The sequence below is a fragment of the Miscanthus floridulus genome, chromosome 2 (assembly GCF_019320115.1).
Source record: "Miscanthus floridulus cultivar M001 chromosome 2, ASM1932011v1, whole genome shotgun sequence".
Classification (NCBI taxonomy): domain Eukaryota; kingdom Viridiplantae; phylum Streptophyta; class Magnoliopsida; order Poales; family Poaceae; genus Miscanthus; species Miscanthus floridulus.
Window position 1 is genome coordinate 20,371,641 of NC_089581.1, and position 18,019 is coordinate 20,389,659.

General features: G+C 42.0%; 1 protein-coding gene across 1 annotated transcript; it reads left to right on the top strand.

Annotated features, from left to right (window-relative positions):
• Nucleotides 1-4,808: 4,808 nt before the first annotated feature.
• On the top strand, nt 4,809-12,169 carry LOC136538142 (homeotic protein knotted-1-like). The gene is made up of 5 exons (XM_066530122.1): nt 4,809-5,362; nt 5,585-5,707; nt 5,821-5,965; nt 10,561-10,793; nt 11,651-12,169. The coding sequence occupies exons 1-5, from the start codon at nt 4,994-4,996 to the stop codon at nt 11,849-11,851; spliced, it is 1,071 nt and encodes a 356-aa protein (XP_066386219.1). The 5' UTR covers nt 4,809-4,993; the 3' UTR covers nt 11,852-12,169.
• Nucleotides 12,170-18,019: the final 5,850 nt, after the last annotated feature.

Here is an 18,019-nt window from a genome sequence, read left to right on the forward strand (position 1 = left end):
CATGATGGAGAATACACCTTATGAGCTATTGAATGGAAGAAAGCCCAACATAGCATACTTTCGAGGTTTTGGTTGTAAATGCTACATATTGAAGAAAGGCACTAGATTGAGCAAGTTTAAAAAGAAATGTGATGAAGGTTTCTTGCTTGGTTACTCCACTACTAGCAAGGCATATAGAGTTTAGAATTTGGCTAGTGGTACTCTTAAGGAGGTTCATGATATAGAATTTGATGAAACAAATGGTTCCCAAGAGAGAGATGAGAATCTAGATGATGTGAGAGGCACTCAATTAGTCAATGCAATGAAGAACATAGATATTGGTGATATAAGACCTAGAGAAATGATTGATGTTGAAGATGACTTGGGATCCTCTCCCTCTCTTGCTTGTTTGTAACCGTACTGCAAACCAAGTGCTGGTAACACGAGTAGCAGCGAACTAGACGTAGGGACGTTCCGCCTGAACCAGTTAAACCCTTGTGTCCTCTGAACACACCATCCGAGCCAGACATGCAAATACAAATTTACTCGTCGATGGTCCGAAAACACCGACAAATGTGATGTCATTACACTACTATAGGATTGATTTTGCATGACACCTCCAAATCTTAACCGAGGCGGGCACCTATTTTGTGCGCCACGGTTAATGGCCATGGTTAACCGAGGCAGACATTATTTATTTACCGTGACGGTCACTTTTGCCCGCCACAGAAAATATATTTACCAAGGCGGACAACTTAAAATGTCTGCCACGGTTAATAGCTATTAACCGCGGCGGGCATTTTAAGTTGTCCGCTTCGGTAAATATATTAACTGAGGCGGGCATGTTACAAGGCCCGTCACGAAAAAAAGGCGTGGCCCAATCGGCCCAGAGGAAGCCCAATAACCGCTCTAGTATAAATATGGCACTTAGGGTTTCCAACACTTAGCCAGCCTCCTCTCACCTTCTCGTAGACAGCCACACTCCTCCACTCCCCCCTCCTTCTCGCAGATAGGCCGGTGGCGCGCGGGCGAGCTGCGACGCTAGCGACGGTGAGGCGCGCGGGGGAGGAGCCTCCTCTCCCTCCACCGATGGCGCCTCCCCCGCTCCCCTCCCCTCCCCTCCCTCACGAAGCAGACGGCGGCGCGGCGGCTCTCCCGGCGGCTCCACCAGATTCAGCTCCACCAAAGCGGCGCCGCGGCGGCGGCCATTCCCCATCCTCTGCGTCGCGCCTCCCCCAACTCAGGTAGGTTGCCCTCGCTCCTCATCTCCCTCTCTTCCACAACCTCACTCTCTCCCCTGTATATGCATGCAGGTCTGGTCCAGGAGCGCCGCCGCCTTCCCTTGGGCCGCCCAGATCTGGTGCAAGGATATCCCGGCCACCACGGCGGCTGGTCCAGGCGGGTCCGCGAGCTCTGGCGGTGTGAGGAGGCAGAGGCCGGCGAGATCCATACGCACGAGGACGACGACCGCGAGCGGGTCTATGAGCTCCATCGGCACGAGGAGGCGGAGGCCGACGAGATCCACACACAAGGACGACGACAGCGAGCGCGTCCGCAGCAGATCCGACGCACCTGGCAGCGGGCTCGATTGGGCCTGGCGATGGGCTCAATTGGGCTCGCTAGGGTTTTTTTTTGTTTTTTCCAAATCATTAACCGCGGCGGGTATCCTAACCTGCCCGCCACGGTTAATCGATTAACCGTGGCGGGCAAGTTGGCCCGCTGCGGTAAAGCCATGATTTCCCGTGGCCTTTGAACCACGGCGGACAGCTTTGCCCGCCGCGAAAAACCGATTTCGCCCGCTGCGTAAAATCATTATAGTAGTAGTGTTAGTAGTGATGGATTATAATATTTATAACAAAAATCTATAACATCACTAAAAAATGACTCGAGAGTCTAAAAGAAAATTACATCGAGAGTTATAACAGAACGAGGTCTTCCATTTATCACAAGTGTTGACACTTAATGTGGCAGACAAATAAATCTATAAGCGCACAAATTTCAACGTAGCTTTTATCCGAGAGTATTCTAAGGTATCAATTTCCATTGATGAGAACTAGCTAATAATCAAAATTGTCCTACAACACTAAGCAACGGGTAAATGATATGAGTGAGTAGAGAAGATGTCTATGTCTTCTTAGATACTTTCAAGACATTAAGATAAGCTTGTATTACAATTGTTCACTTCGGGGCACGATAAAAGCACAACAGAAAGGGGTGAGAAGGGTGTTGGGTACACTTAGTCATAGTCTGCAAGGTCAGACCGATAGTTCGTTCGCATTGTCAAATAGTCTGTCCGCCCAACACTTAGTCGTATTTCACCTAGGAATACCGTTGTCTCTTGATGGATAGTTCGTCCGACACACTCTTAAGTACAAACATGGGTGTTTTAACACTTGCAAAATTCTTGCTAAGTCTAGATGGATGGTTTACCTGACCTGATGGACGACTGTGACATCCAAATGGACAATCTATCTTAACCAGTCGACAACACATGTTTGTATTCCTAAGTAATGTTAACCTATGACTAAGTAGTATTCCTGGGTAATCTTAACCTATAACTAGTACATATTTTTTGTGTGCAACACATTTATGCATCCATATCACATGACATGCAAAGCATAAACATCATGTCTACTTATTTGTACTCACATACATATAGGAATTCAGACACGCTGCACGTGACTCCAGACACTAAGGGGATGCTTAGTTTTTTTTTGCCGGATATTGTTTGATCTTGCTAAGCAAGGATATAGAACAATCCTAAGCAAGGATATAGAACAGTCTTGCTCCTTCAATTGTCTTGCCTAACACTACTTTTTTTAATTGCCTAACTACCTTGAGGTATGTGTAGGCAAGGTTTGCCTTGGGAAAAATCCTTGTGTGTCATTAAAAAAGATCATAATGTCCTGTGTGCTTTTGAAAAGTTCAGCGGTCATGAGTGTCACTGCTCTAACTTTTTTATGCCCTACATGCCACTGCTGTCAGTTTATGCTCTAACGTCGTCAAACTACAGGTGTGAAAAGGCAAAAATACCCTTAAGTCTAAATATGTCATTATTTTTTTGAGCATCTTAACGACTTTAAATAAAAAAACTCAAAACTAGAAAGTTGTAGATCTCGTCGAGATCTATAATTTTCATATAAAAATTATCTTCATTTAATTCTACAAAAAAATATGATTTGATATGATTAATATATCTTAGAAAAATCATATCTTTTTTTTGCAGAATTAAATAAAGATAATTTTTATATGAAAATTATAGATCTCGACCAGATCTACAACTTTCTAGTTTTGAGTTTTTTTATTTGAAGTCGTTAAGATGCTCAAAAAAATTAATGATATATTTAGACTTAAGAGTATTTTCGTCTTTTCACACCTTCAGTTTGACGACGTTAGAGCCCAAATTGACGGCAGTGGTATGGAGGGCACAAAAAAGTTGAAGCAATGCCGCTGAAGACCGCTGAACTTTTGCAGAGACACATAAAATATTACGATTTTTTTTAATAGCACGTAAGAAATTTCCCCTTTGCCTTGCCAGCTTGAGAGGGCGGACAAGGTTCTCGTGTCTCGTGATAGCCAGGTGAGGCAAGGCTAGGCAAGCCATCTAGGAAAATCAAGCACGCCCTAACATCGACTTTGTTTCCGAGCCTGGACTAGCAGACCAGCCACCAGCCACTTGAGCACCAAGGCAGGCTCTTAAACACTTTTCTATACTCCCTCTCTTCTATAAGAAATATCATTCTTACTTCTCAAAAAATCAAATATTTTTTTACTTTAACTAAATATATATTAGAAAATATTAATATATATAGTACATAATTAGTATCATTAGATACCGTTGAATATATTTTCATAATTAACTTATTTTGGAGATTCAAATGTTGCTAATATTTTATATAAACCTAGTCAAATTTTAAAAAGTTTGACCAGCACAAATCCCTAACGACTCTTTTTACGCGAAGAAGGCAGTATTTACTAAACTAAATACTTTATCCGTCCATAAAAGAATACAACTACGTGTTGTGTGCCACCAAAAGTAGTTCGTGTTTAACTAAATTTTTAGTGAATATTATTCACATTTATGACTATAAAGTAATTTATTATGAAAATACATTTCATAATTAATCTAATTATATTTATTTGATATCATAAATATTGATAATTTTTTTATCTATAATTGATCGAATTAAAGATACTAAACCATGGAACTGTGTGCTAGAATTGCATTCTTTCAGGGACAGATTGAGTAACTTATGTGTGCTAGCTATTGCATGCTACTCCCTCTGTCAAAGAAAACATGCAACTATAGGTTGCGTATCAGAAAAAGTAGTTCACGGTTGATCAAGTTTTTAGTGAATAGTATTTATATTTATGACTATAAATCAATTTATTATAAAAATACATTTTGTAATTAATCTAATGATATTTATTTGATATCATAAGTATAGATATATTTTTATCTATAATTAATCAAATTTAAGATACTAAAAACATGACACTGTGTTAAAATTGTACGTTTTTCTAGGCGAACGGAGTATATGTCTCTCTCCAAAGGCAGCTCATCAAGCCTTTTGATTTAATAAAATTTGAAATTGTTTGACTTAAAAGAAAATGAGAATTATATTATTTTAGAGTAGAGTGAGTAGAAAATAGAAACTCCCTGCAAATCCACCTCAAGCCTTTTGATTTGACCTGAAAAAAGAAACCCCACAAACACCACGCCACGCTACTGCACTGCCTCTCTCCAAAGGCAGCTGCATTGGCCTCCAGCCTTTTCCCTACATACTGTGCCGCGCGCCCTCCCTTAATGATAGCATAGAGAGAGAAGGCATAGTACTTCGAGGCATCCTCCTCCCTTCCTCTCCTTCCCCAAACCCTTTTTCTCTTTCCCTCGCCCCAAGAACTTCATCTCACCTCCAGGCGCCCCTTTTGCGTTTGCGCAGGAGCTCGCGGGGACAGTGGGCGGAGAGCTCGATCGCTACACCACTACTTCACTGGAGATCCGCCCATTCCCATGGAGGAGATCACCCACCACTTTGGAGTTGGCGCAGGTAGCCACAGCCACGGCCACGGCCAGCACCACCATCACCACCTCCCGTGGGCATCCTCCCTCAGCGCCGTCGTTGCGCCGCCGCAGCAGCAACCGCCGAGCGCAGGCCTGCCGCTCACCCTGAACACGGTGGCGACCACTGGGAACAGCAGCGCTAGCGGCAACCCGGTGCTGCAGCTTGCCAACGGCGGCAACCTCCTCGACGCGTGCGTCAAGGCGAAGGAGCCCTCGTCGTCGTCTCCCTACGCAGGCGACCTCGAGGCCATCAAGGCCAAGATCGTCTCGCACCCACACTACTACTCGCTCCTCGCCGCCTACCTCGAGTGCAAGAAGGCAAGCAAGACCTTGTACTAGTAGCAGTCTAACAGTAGCGCACTAGCGCTCCTGCTTCCTGTTCTGCTAGAGAAGTTTCCCCACATCTGATGTCAAGCATGGCACATGCATATACTTTCTGCTTGCTTTTACATAGCATACTATAGTTTATGCATGCTGCTCATGTAGACATGTGCATCCGGTGTTCAGAACTTTCTCAAACGGCCGTGTGGGTGTTTGCAGGTGGGGGCACCACCGGAGGTGTCGGCGAGGCTGACGGCGATGGCGCAGGAGCTGGAGGCGCGGCAGCGCTCGGCGCTCGGCGGCCTGGGCGCTGCGACGGAGCCGGAGCTGGACCAGTTCATGGTGACCCCCTTTCTGCAAAAGAATACATCTTTCTGTGTTTTGTTCTCGAGGTTTATTCACGCACGGTGGCATTATTTGTCGTTGTTTTCAACTCGGTTTTAATTTGCGCGTAGGAGGCGTACCACGAGATGCTGGTGAAGTTCAGGGAGGAGCTGACGAGGCCGCTGCAGGAGGCGATGGAGTTCATGCGAAGGGTGGAGTCGCAGCTCAACTCGCTTTCCATCTCTGGAAGATCGCTGCGCAATATCCTTTCCTCTGGTACTGAAATTGCTGCGTCTCATGCTCCTCTTACATCAGATGATTTTTTGGATCAGATCGGTTGTCTCCTCATGCAGTGATGCCTTCTTGTTGAGATCTTCATGTCCTCTTGGTTGCCCTTGCCCATCTATCATGCCCTCTTGTTCATCTTGCTGTCCTCTTTCTTGGTTGAGCATATGTTGTTGATTTTTTGCATCTAAAAAACACAAAAATTTTGATGTGGTTTCTCAGCAATTTGGCATCTATATAGTTCCCTTTTTAAGAGCATCTTGTTGTGCATGCATGTTTTGAGTATAGCTACCTGCGCAGCGCAGATGAATGTCTTTTCTGTGCTTCATGTTTTAATGCGGCAGCATTCCTAATCAGGGTTTCCAAAAGAATCTTCTCCCTGCTTGCTTTTCCTGGCCATGCATCTGTGAGATTATTCTCTCTGGCTTCCATCGATCTTTGCTTCTGCTGGAAAGGAATAGTCCTCACACATGTGACACATGTGAAGCAGTGCAGCTCAATCTAGCACACATGAGAGCTCTGATTCTTTTCATACTACACTCCATCCGGCCCATTCCTTCCTTGCGTTCTGCTGTAATACTGCATAGAGATTAGGATGAAATCACCTGTGATTTACTATTACTAGTACTACAACTTCGGCTGTTGTTCTCATGGATGCCTTGTTCGTCGTCGTCCATTGATTGATTCCATTTCCAATGGAATATGTGCTGCTTTGATTGATTCCATTTCCAATGGAATATGTGCTGCATGTGTCCTCTGCGAGTAGTTCCTGGTTCAGGCAGCCATCTTTTCCCATGATGGGAACCCCAGGGAATTACGGAGCCCTTACCTTGTTCTAGGGTTTGGGGGAAGGGCAACAGTACGGCGTGCTGTGGCATTGTGCAAGCAACAGTCCATGGCCGAGGAGTCTCACTGGCGTATGTCAGTGAAACACGAATACACACACGTATAGTGGTGTGAATATGAAAGGAGTGAGAGGGGGAAACCGAGAGAGAGAGAGAGATGGGGAGTCATCCCCCATCTGTCACGCAAGCTAGCCAGAACATTCTTGTCATCTTTCTCCTCAAGAGATGTTCTTGTTGTGCATGATGCGTTCCCAGCACAGGACACAGATCTGGCCATCAGCTTCTGAGTAGTCTTTGCTAATTTTAAATGAACACCTGGCCATCAGCTTTTGAGTAGTCTTTGCTAATTTTAAATGAACACATCAGGTGGATCGAGACGATCCATGGCAGGGCCTTTCTAATGATCTATCACGAGGCTATAGTAACTACTCGTGCTACCAGTTACTCCCAGCCCAGAGTTTTTCACGCCTTGTTTAGTTCCACCCCAAATTCCCAAAAAGTACTACAGTACCTATCACATCGAATATTTGTGGCCTGTGCATGAAGCATTAAATGTAGACGAAAAGAAAAACTAATTGCACAGTTTGGTGGGAAATTGCGAGACGAACGTTTTGAGCCTAATTAGTCCCTGTTTGAACACTAGTTGCTAAATAAAAATGAAAGTGCTACAGCAGCCCCAACTTCCAACTTTCTAAAACTAAACACGCAACACACACAATCACTTCATTATTGGAGCATGTTAGCGAAGAAGCTGCCATCTGATGTCGTAGAATGCTGCAAAAATGGCTAGAGGAAGCCAAGAAACGCAGCAAAAATTGAATGTTCAGAGATGCATAGGCAGGCAGATGAGTGAATGGAGCATCATATGCGGGACCGGTCCATGCAGTGCAGTGGACAAAATGGTCTGTGTGCCTCGAGAACCATAGAAACAGTTAGGCGCATGAACGCTGAACGGCCCCCATTATTTGATGTGAGATCTCTCTTGCAATGGATGTGAGATCTGCTAGGCTTATTATATGTGCGTCTACTAGTACTTCTATGTCCCTGTATTTTGTAACAGACTTCTCCCCGTGCATTCTCTCACATAAATAATGACGGTCAAGGAACATTGGATGCCTTCCGAGGCGAGTCCAAGTTCACCTGCGTTTGTATTTTTCAGCTGTCAACTCAGATTTCTTCTCAGCTCCAACTGTTCTTTGACCTTCTCGGTAGACTCCTTTTTTTCTGAAAGAAACTATTTGTAGACCTCATGCATTATTTTCTTAAATATGCATAATACAATCTATTTTGGTTATGAGGGCCACAGACAAACCATTGAATTATTAATTGCAAAACAACACTGCGTTTTCTGACTGATGTTGCCCATGTACTCCAAGATTCTTGGTTGCATGCACTCTTTCAAGGTCATGCAAAAGCAGGGACACAGATATCACGAGTTTCCATTTGTCTCGAGGTAAGACCAAAAAAGATACCAGAAGCATGCAACATAAAACAAAGCAACATAAAACAAATGGATGATAAAGAACCGACGGATTTTGCACTGGAACACCAGTGGAAAAGACAACGCGACTGGAGGAAAGGAACAATCTGGCACTTCCATCTGTGTGAAATCTTCCATTTGATTTGCATCTCGTGCATGTTTGTATTCTTGGTTATTGGAGTCAGGTGCATTCATTTTTATTTTCTTTTTGAGATTACCGGATTCTGATTCTCATCACTTCTGCTGTTGGTTTTATCATTTTCATGGATTTCAATTCTGTTTATCTCAATATTCAGTATCACATAAAATGTTGTGATTAGAGTTCTTTATCACATACCATCTTCTTTTTTTCATTTTCTTTAATATTGGAATTGTTTGATAATATCTTCCACAAACCATTAATAAATTTAAAATTTAGAACATTATTTACCTTAAAACCCTGCTGTCAGGAACAAGGAAAAGGAATCAAGGGCTTTAAAAGTATTGAAATGAAACACTAGGAAAATATTTGAAAAGCATTTAGAATGACCATGGAACAACTCCTAAGGGTTCCTTTGGCAATACTATTTTGTAAGTGTATCATGAAATCTTTTCCAGAAGTTTTTTAGACTGCTGTAACATGTACAAGCTGTGATGCTCTTCATTTTATTTCTGGTTTTCCACGTTTTCAACAAGGCCATCCAAATATTTCCACAAAGTTCTTGTCTTATTCCCGTGGTACCCCAAAACAATTTCATGGGTTTCTACATCCATTATCTAATGATGTTTTAGTGAGCAAATGGTTCTTTCTTCATTTCATAGACAACCGCACACATTTGGCATGAGTTTTGATTGACATTAAAATTAAATAATTATGATAATTTACTATTACTATATATGTGTCAGTCGTGACCTCACACTGCTTTAATTTATCCCAATTAACAGCATGACGAACAGAGTCTCATGTCGTGTCACATGCTCAAAAGTCATTTTCGAAATAAAATAATATTTTCACTGTTGCTTCTGTCAGAATGCACAAACACAAAATATTTATTTGCTTTATACAAAAATATATATACGAATGTTGGTTTCGTGGAGCAATAAAAAGATATTTATACAGTTAAAGAAGGTCATGTTACTCTTTTTTTTCAAACATATCAGATATTTTCTCAACATTCCAGGCTAAATAGTCCTGCATAGTAGCATGCTCACAAATGACAAACCGTGGTTGACCCATGGTCATGGTAGGTATGCACAGGACTGAGTAGCACAAGGTCCGACCACTGTGGTGTATGAAATGAAACTAAAAGAAGGTTGACATCCTGGCTCTTGACCTTATATAAAGATAACTAAGTGTTTGATTTTAGTATGCACGGCAGGGTTTTGCAGTAGCTTGCCAAGCTTATCACAGCCCTCCTTTACCTGTGCTCCTGGGCTAGGCAACGGATGTGTTGAAACAACAAGAGCAGAGTTGTTTTCTTAAAGCAAAAAATTATAACTTAATATTGGAGAACATACTTCATTTTCCCATATATGTTAGGGTGCTCTTACATAGGCAAACATTTTATTCAAGTCTTAAACCTGTGTTCCTTTGCTTATTTCTATATTGCTTCCAAATATGTTGCCATCAAGATGGATATTGATAATTGGCAAAACGAAAAGTGTACAGGGGTCATTTATGCCTGTTCTGAAAAGCATAAGTTAAATATTAAGATGCTAATATAGAAAAACAAATGCAATGTTGACTGTTGGGAAAAGAACATGGTGTGCACATACAGTTGCAATATAATATTTTACCCACAATATAAAAATGATCAAAATATCATGCAAGCAAAGTAATATTTGCAGAAACATCCATACTTTTTATATTCGTCTTTGGAATGCACTAGGTTCACAAACTAAAATAGTGCAAATGCACTTGTCCGTGATATCTGTACTTCAATGGGTATACTGGAGATGTTAGATTGATTGGGGGACAATAGCCCAATGTAAATTCCCAAGACTGATGTCACGCGGGAGTTGGATGATGTTTGTTTTGTATAGAATCAGATTGCTGTGCTACTTACCTTAGATCATCACACTTCACATTCATAAAATAGTAATTAAGTTCACTTGTTTAACTATGGCACATGAAAATTACTGTTTATTGCTTTGCTTGTATGGAACATTTATTTTAGACTCTTAGTAAATAAGTTCAGTACTTGTGTTTTCTAATCTGGCTATGAATATGCTGCTTGATCACTTCTTTTGTTAGCTAACAGTTCTATCTATTATGCTTGAAGGCTCTTCTGAGGAGGATCAAGAAGGTAGCGGAGGAGAGACAGAGCTCCCTGAAGTTGATGTACATGGTGTAGACCAAGAGCTCAAGCACCATCTCCTGAAGAAATACAGTGGCTATCTAAGCTCGCTCAAGCAAGAACTGTCAAAGAAGAAGAAGAAAGGGAAGCTCCCTAAGGAGGCTCGCCAGCAGCTCCTTAGCTGGTGGGATCTGCACTACAAATGGCCTTACCCCTCGGTACGTCTTCTTTTTATTCATCCATTTTTAAAATTGTTGGCAACATATGATTTTGACGCCAAGTCTTCATGAGCTTTTTATAGCCAGTAAAAATCCAATGTTAGTACTGATTGCACATGGTAATTCAAGGGGAAGCATGCATAAAACACATTTGGCAAATCTAAGCTAGATATGGGTCTTTGATCTCCCATGGTTGTATGTTCCCTAATTTGCATATTAGCATGTAATAAGTGAGTCAAAATATGTCAGAGTCTACTATTGATGAGGGAGTGGCGGGCGATTATCGGTTTTTTGTTGTTGAAAGATATGGTTTCCCAGCTTTGATTTATAATAAGGAGAAAGAAGCAACAGTCATTACATGCATGAGGAGTGCTACTCCCCACAGCCTAAGCTGCGAGGAGTTTAAGAAAACACAGGAGAGCTATTACACATTAGATAGTTGCACAACAAATAGGGGCTTCAAGAAAATCCCTCCCGCAAGGGACCATAAAAGGTATGTAACCTTGATCCTGTTGAAAACAGTGGTCTTGCTAAATACCATTAATTTTAAGCAACTAAATTTATCTGAAATATAAAGCCTTCTCTCAGATACAGATTAAAGAGTTTCCATTGGTTTCACTTGGGAACTATACATGGCTGAACAGAAAATTATAGTGCTCTGAAGTATGTGTTGATACTTATATAAGTGAAGATCCTAATATGCAATTTTCAAGTTCAGGGTTCTAAGTGAAACAAGCATTAAGTCCAGGAGCTTACAATAAACTTCTTTTATATCTTTATTTTGTTGAATGTTTTGTATACGGCATAGCCTGCCTTTCCCTATTGGATATGTATTAACTCTTCACATGGGTGAGCAGGAGACTCAGAAGGTGGCATTGGCCGAGTCTACCGGGCTTGACCTGAAGCAGATCAACAACTGGTTCATCAACCAGCGGAAGCGGCACTGGAAGCCGTCTGAGGAAATGCACCACCTGATGATGGACGGGTACCACACGACCAACGCCTTCTACATGGACGGCCATTTCATCAATGATGGCGGGCTCTACCGGCTTGGCTAGCCACCAGCATCGCTTCCATTTCGCACCACGACCTAGCTAAAGGACTAATGGTTCTAAGTGTCTGAAGTACTGAAGACAGGGCTAGCTATCTAATGTTGTGCCGCATGCATGAGCTGTGAGGCCATGCTTAATTATTTTGTTACCATTGCTACTCTATCTATGCGCCTATGCTTCCGTGCATGAACTATGCTTTAGGTGCTGCTCCACAATGTGGTGGTGTGCTTTTGCTTTTGTGTGGTTGTATGCGTAACCCGACAGATGGATTGCTGATTGCTACATGTTTGAATAATTTGCGTGATCTAGCTAGTTTGTTCCTAATCTAATGATACTGCTCAGATCTTGTCATTTCTGTATGTGCATTTTATTTCCAAGATATTCTAGTTCTATAGTATCTGTTGGCTTTGTTATATGTTTTTTTTTCCACCTTAGACCATAGAAAGAATAGCATTTTACTTCCAAGATATTCTAGTTCTAGTATCTGTTGGCTTTGTTATATGTTTTTTTTCTCCACCTTAGACCATAGAAAGAATAGCATTTTACTTCCAAGATATTCTAGTTCTAGTATTAGATCCTTTGGAACTCGAAAATTTCACATGAAAATGTTTGTTTTCACAGTAAAAACACAGGAAACAGGAAACTGCGGGCTTCAGTTGCTTTGTCATTCATTTTTATTTTTCCCCCTTGGAGGATAGAATGGCATTTAACCTAACCTATCTTCATCTTCAGTTCTCAAAAGAGCTAAACTCTATGGCCTTAACATTATGTTGTCCTAGTGATGTCCTTTGAATCTACAATAATGGTATGTTTAATTTCCCATAGATGGCTGGTAGGAATGAAGATAAAAATACCTTAACAAGTTCAGAGACCAAAATATGTAAATCAATAGTTTCAAGACAATAAGGATCAAAATATATAGGTCAAAATGGAACCTAGATGCCACTACGGTTGACGCCAAAACATGCTACCTCATGAGCACGTCCACGTGCAAGCTGCAGGGGTGCTCCTTGCAACACCGATGTAATCAGTTTTCATGAATCATCCTGACCAGATTCGACAGGCTTGAGCCAAAGGCTCCGTTTGGCTTACTCTATATCCGGCTTGTTTGGCTTCTTTTTTTAGTCGGAACAGTATTTTTCTCTTACAACATTTCAGCCACAATAGTATTTTTCAGCCAATTTCAGCCAAGATTCAGTCAGTCGGGACCAAAGAATGCTCAGGAGGGAGGGACCCTGTTAATCTCGGCAAGAGAAGCACAATAATGAAATCCATTTTACAATTCGATAGTCAAAAACTAGCCCAGAAACAATCACCAAACAAAATTAGGGAAAGTTGGTGCACTTTATTGAGAAACCGAGTTCCAGGCACACAATCACAAGCACAAGAACAGAGGGACACAATGAGAGAGGAATGAGAGTTCTCTGTTATTCACTTTCTTGCTTGTTTTTCACTTCTTACATTGAGCCTGTTCGCTGGTTGATTTCTGAGCTGATAAGCCCGGCTAGTGCTGGTTTGTTGTGAGAGGAAAAAACTGTTAGCTGGCTGATAAGCTCTGATTGAAACCAACAAGCAAACAGGCTGACCAGCTGAAAGCCTGAAAGTGATTCCACACTGAATGGATTACTACAGTGTTTGAACTCTTGACTTTCTCCCTCTTCTCCATTTAATTGGCCACCACCAAAGTCCTAGGTTCACATCCCATTTTTGACTTTGGTTTTACAACACACTTTAAGTTTTGGATGTTGTCGGTTTCAACTCAATCCACATGTTGGGTTAAATTAAGGTGAAATTTAGTTAATTTATACTCCAATTCACCCAACACACGTAGATTGACGTGAATCCGTCTACATCTAAACAAGGCCTTATTATTGTTTTTCGAATGTAGATTTTTTTGGCTGCATTCCTACCAGCCGTCTATGGGTCCTATTGAGTTTTACTTTTACGTGTGATTAATGATGATATGAACGATTAATTGTGAAAATTCAATAACATGGACGCTATATAGATGAAATTAAACAGATCAATACTAATCAGAGACGTCTGGACGACTAGAGTGAAGACGTTAACCCATACAAGCCCGGACTCCAAGAAGGAGACACCGTCCACGTCGCCGTTTTTTTTTCGATCGTTGGATCTTGCAATCCGATGGCTTAGGTTGCTCCCGCGAGATTCTACCGAATCAGCTTCTGCTTCTACTGTACAGCTTCTACCTCAGCTCCTTGTCCTGCCTTCTTCCTCGGCTTCTGCCCGATCAGGAATCATTTGCCTCGGCTTCTACCCGATCGAGTTTCACTTCTTTCCGCTCCCTCCCCGTCCGTGAAAATAGCCCGTCTTCTCTCCCTGCTCTCGGCTCCGTCTCCCTCCCTCTCTCTTCTCGCGGACGACGGCGACGGCAGCGAGCGGCGCCGGCCATCCTCCTCTCCTCCCTCTCTCCGCCCCTCTCCCTCTCTCCAGACATGCTAGCGTGCCGGCCAGCCCCACCGATGCCGGATGCCTGGAGCGGCGGCGCCCTCAGCACGTGGCGCAGCGCCTCGTGGGTGGCCGTCTCCGCCCACGGAGTGGCGCGGCTGGGCCTCGACGGTGGCCGCCGTCGCACCTTCCCCTGCGCTGCATCCTTCCACCAATCCACGGGTGCTCGACGGAACCCTAGCTGCCTCTTCTTCCTCGCCGGTGGCGGCGACGAAACCCTACCTGCCTCTTCTTCCTTGCCGGCCGTGGCGCCAGCAGCACCCTCCTCCTCGACGCCCTTTCCCCCGCGCCGCAGGGGCGGAGCGACGCCGCCCCCCGCCGTGTGCTGCACCGGTGGCACTGGTCGCCTCCCGCCGCAAGGGCCCCAAAGGCCGTCGTCCTCGGGCACGACGCAGCAGATGAGCCCCGCCGGTTGTTTACGGCACGGCTGCTCCCTTCCATAGGTATGTATGACACTGTGATTTGTTGTCCCCACATCTTCTTCTTGGGATGGTTCATTAACATGTTTTGATTTGGCTTGCGTACCACAATTCCAGGTTCTCAACTATTTCGATTTTGTAGTTATGATTTTGTCGATGCCTATGTGATTTCTACTTCATGAAATAGCCTCAAATGATTGTGGAATTTACATCCTTGGTCGTCTCTTCATTAGGTCATTTGTGCTTTCCAAACATATCTAATTTACATTCCTTGACGCTTCTTCTCATATGTCCTGTGTGGTCGATTTCCAAACATGAATGCTTTTAGTCAACAAATATATTAAGTATAAATGACAGTGCGGTGGAGAGAAAATTGCTACTTCGCCATTATCAAACGTGGGCTTCGGTGGACTAGGAATAGCCAAGGTTTCTTGAAATTTTTTTGATTACATATGTCCTCTGTTCTTTGTTCCCAGTCATTAATACTAACAAGATTATGAAAATGGATATTAGCTATAGATGTTAATGCAGTGCATTTGGATTTACCAAGGTGTCTTGAATTCTTTTTTGGGTGATACAATTACATAATATACATACATTTTCCAAATGCTACTGCATTATACTTATTATTTGGGAGTCCAAAGCATTTAAGCGTGTACCATAGGTTCATTAAAATTTTAAGAATCATATAGATATAGATTAGAAATGGCCACTGAAATTTTATAGCCACAGCTTATTTATTCAGAATCATATTCTGGTACTAAGCCTGTATATATTTCTTGTTGTTGTCATGTGTTTTTCCACTAATGCAAATGAACACATGACCTATTCCCAAAGATGACGTTGTCAGGCTTTTGGTTCTCCTTATTCTTTGAGTTTTCCCTGCAATTATGTGCACTGTTGTTCTTTCAAATCCATTGGAGTCCCTGGCCTGCTTGTTAGACTTAGAAGTATTACTGTATGAAACCAAGGGAAGCAACTTTCCAAGTTTATTTGGGTCTTTCGACACATATTTATCAGGTGCATGATCATAGTGTGCTTGCAAAAAAAAACACTCCCATTTCGATACCAAAGGTTAGCTTCAATAAGGCAACGACATGAACATTTCAGGTTTCGCGGTTCGATAGCTGTAGATACCTAGGAGTTCCCTAATTTGTCTGCTAGATTTTATTCGTGGTTCGATACCTGTACATACCTACGAGTTCCCTAATTAGTTTGCTGGATTTTCTCGGTCAGGTAATCTCTAGATTCATTCAAAAATAGTTTGTGCATGTGAGAATGTCTCTATGACTACATACATTGTTGGTCCACAAATGGATTCCTATCAGAAAATTGAGAGAAGACTGAAAAAATACCTACCTCCATGTTATATGAACATCCATCGTAAAACCTACAACAGCACGGATATTCATTTTAGATACAGCAACTAAATTTAATTGTAGGGGTGATCAGTCTGCACCCCTAATTCTATACCCAGCAGTGGCGTTTTTTTACATCCCTTACAAGACAAAAAAATAATATAAGAGGCAGTCATTATCCTAGCTACCATGTTTCATTTTTTATACAGTTGTCGCATAAATGTGTACATGGCCATTGTAAGGTATTTACGTCTCATTATATGAAATTTACTTTTACATATGGGCAGTTGGTTCATGACATGTTAATATTTTAAGCAAGGTTCTTGCTTCTTTATGCTATTCCCAGATTGGATCTTGTTGGTTGTGATCTGACTGACCGCCTGATGAAGATCCTTAGAGAAAAAAAGTTGGCCTTCGTTGCTCTACATTACGAGCAGGAGCTCGCGACTGCTTACAACATAGGTCTTTCTTCTCTTGCTTTGGAAGTTTATCTAATCTTAAGTTTATTTTCAATTTGGTCTAACAGAGAGTAGACTGGCTGCAGCGACTCAAGCATTATGATTGACAGTTTTTAATGCAACCTGTAAGGATATGTCTTTGTAGGAGTTTTGCATAGGCAATGGTGTCTCAATGTGCCCATATCGAGTGAGACTACAACCTGCACACCAGATAGCTTAGTCATTGCCACACATCGTCTGCAATATGTTACATGTGTGAAATACGACCTACTTATATTATTCTTCTCTGGTCTCTATAAGCAAGGTTCTTGCTTCTTCATGCTATTCCTAGGTTGGATCTTATTGGTTGTGATCTGACTGACCGCCTGATGAACATCCTTAGACAAAAAAGCTGGCCTTCGTTGCCCTACATTACGAGCAGGAGCTTGAGACTGCTTACAACAAAGGTCTTTCTTTTCTTGCTTTGGGAGTTTATCTAATCTTAGGTTTATTTCCAATTTGGTCTAACAGAGAGTAGACTGGAATGCTGCAGCAACTCAAGCATTATGATTGACAGCACTTAATGAAACCTGTCAGGATATGTCTTTGTAGGAATTTTGCATAGTTAATGGTGTCTTAATGTGCTCATATCGAGTGAGACTGCAGCATGCATACCGATAGCTTAGTCGTTGCCACTAATTATCTGCAATATGTTGCGTGTGTGAAATACGACGTACATATTACTCTTCTTTGGCCTTTATGTTTCAGATAAACACATCAACTGAACTTAAATTTAAGAGGTATATGGTTGCTTCTCCATTTCAGTCATCTTTTAGTGGGCATATATTCACATAACTTGCACTAAACTGAGATATTTGTCTGAATGTTCTTTACATTTCCTCATGCACAAGCTATCCTTCAAGACTCAGTATTTCTTCTTTTTTTAGGCAATTGCATTATTACCAGCATTTGGGGCTCCATTCCGTGTTAGATTTTGGTACATGCACGGCCATGTTCATACCTTGTGCATAATTTAGGCCTTCTCTCATTTCTGTGAGTCTTTTTCTTTTGTTCCATCCCTTTTTGCCTCCACTTTGCTGAAATAGGTGCTCTGTGATAGATTAGCACAATCATCAGCAACCTTTGTGACTGGGTCACATAGCTGAAGATTTAGTGGACCAAACAACTATACCAAGGTACACACATCAGCAGTTGCAACTTCATAAATCCTTACTGCTTTGCAAGAATTATTACTGCCTTTATTTGCTATATGGCTGCGGTACAAAAGGTGTATCCAGATCAAGGTTGTTTTTTTATACCAAACAAGGACGGTCTATTTTTCGCCATGCTGCCAAAAGTTAATAATACTCTGTTTAGTATTGTTACCGCTCCTATATGCACCTGAATAGCATTCTATGTTCTTATGTACTCATGGTTGAATGTGTATATTAAATTTAGAAAGGATAAAATAATATATTGTAACGAGGC

Bases quoted from the DNA above. Each gene is read 5' to 3' on its own strand.
- LOC136538142 (XM_066530122.1), top strand. From the start codon at position 4,994: ATGGAGGAGATCACCCACCACTTTGGAGTTGGCGCAGGTAGCCACAGC. The intron at 5,966-10,560 runs GTACTGAAATTG...TTATGCTTGAAG, and splicing joins GCGCAATATCCTTTCCTCTG to GCTCTTCTGAGGAGGATCAA. The intron at 10,794-11,650 runs GTACGTCTTCTT...ATGGGTGAGCAG, and splicing joins ACAAATGGCCTTACCCCTCG to GAGACTCAGAAGGTGGCATT.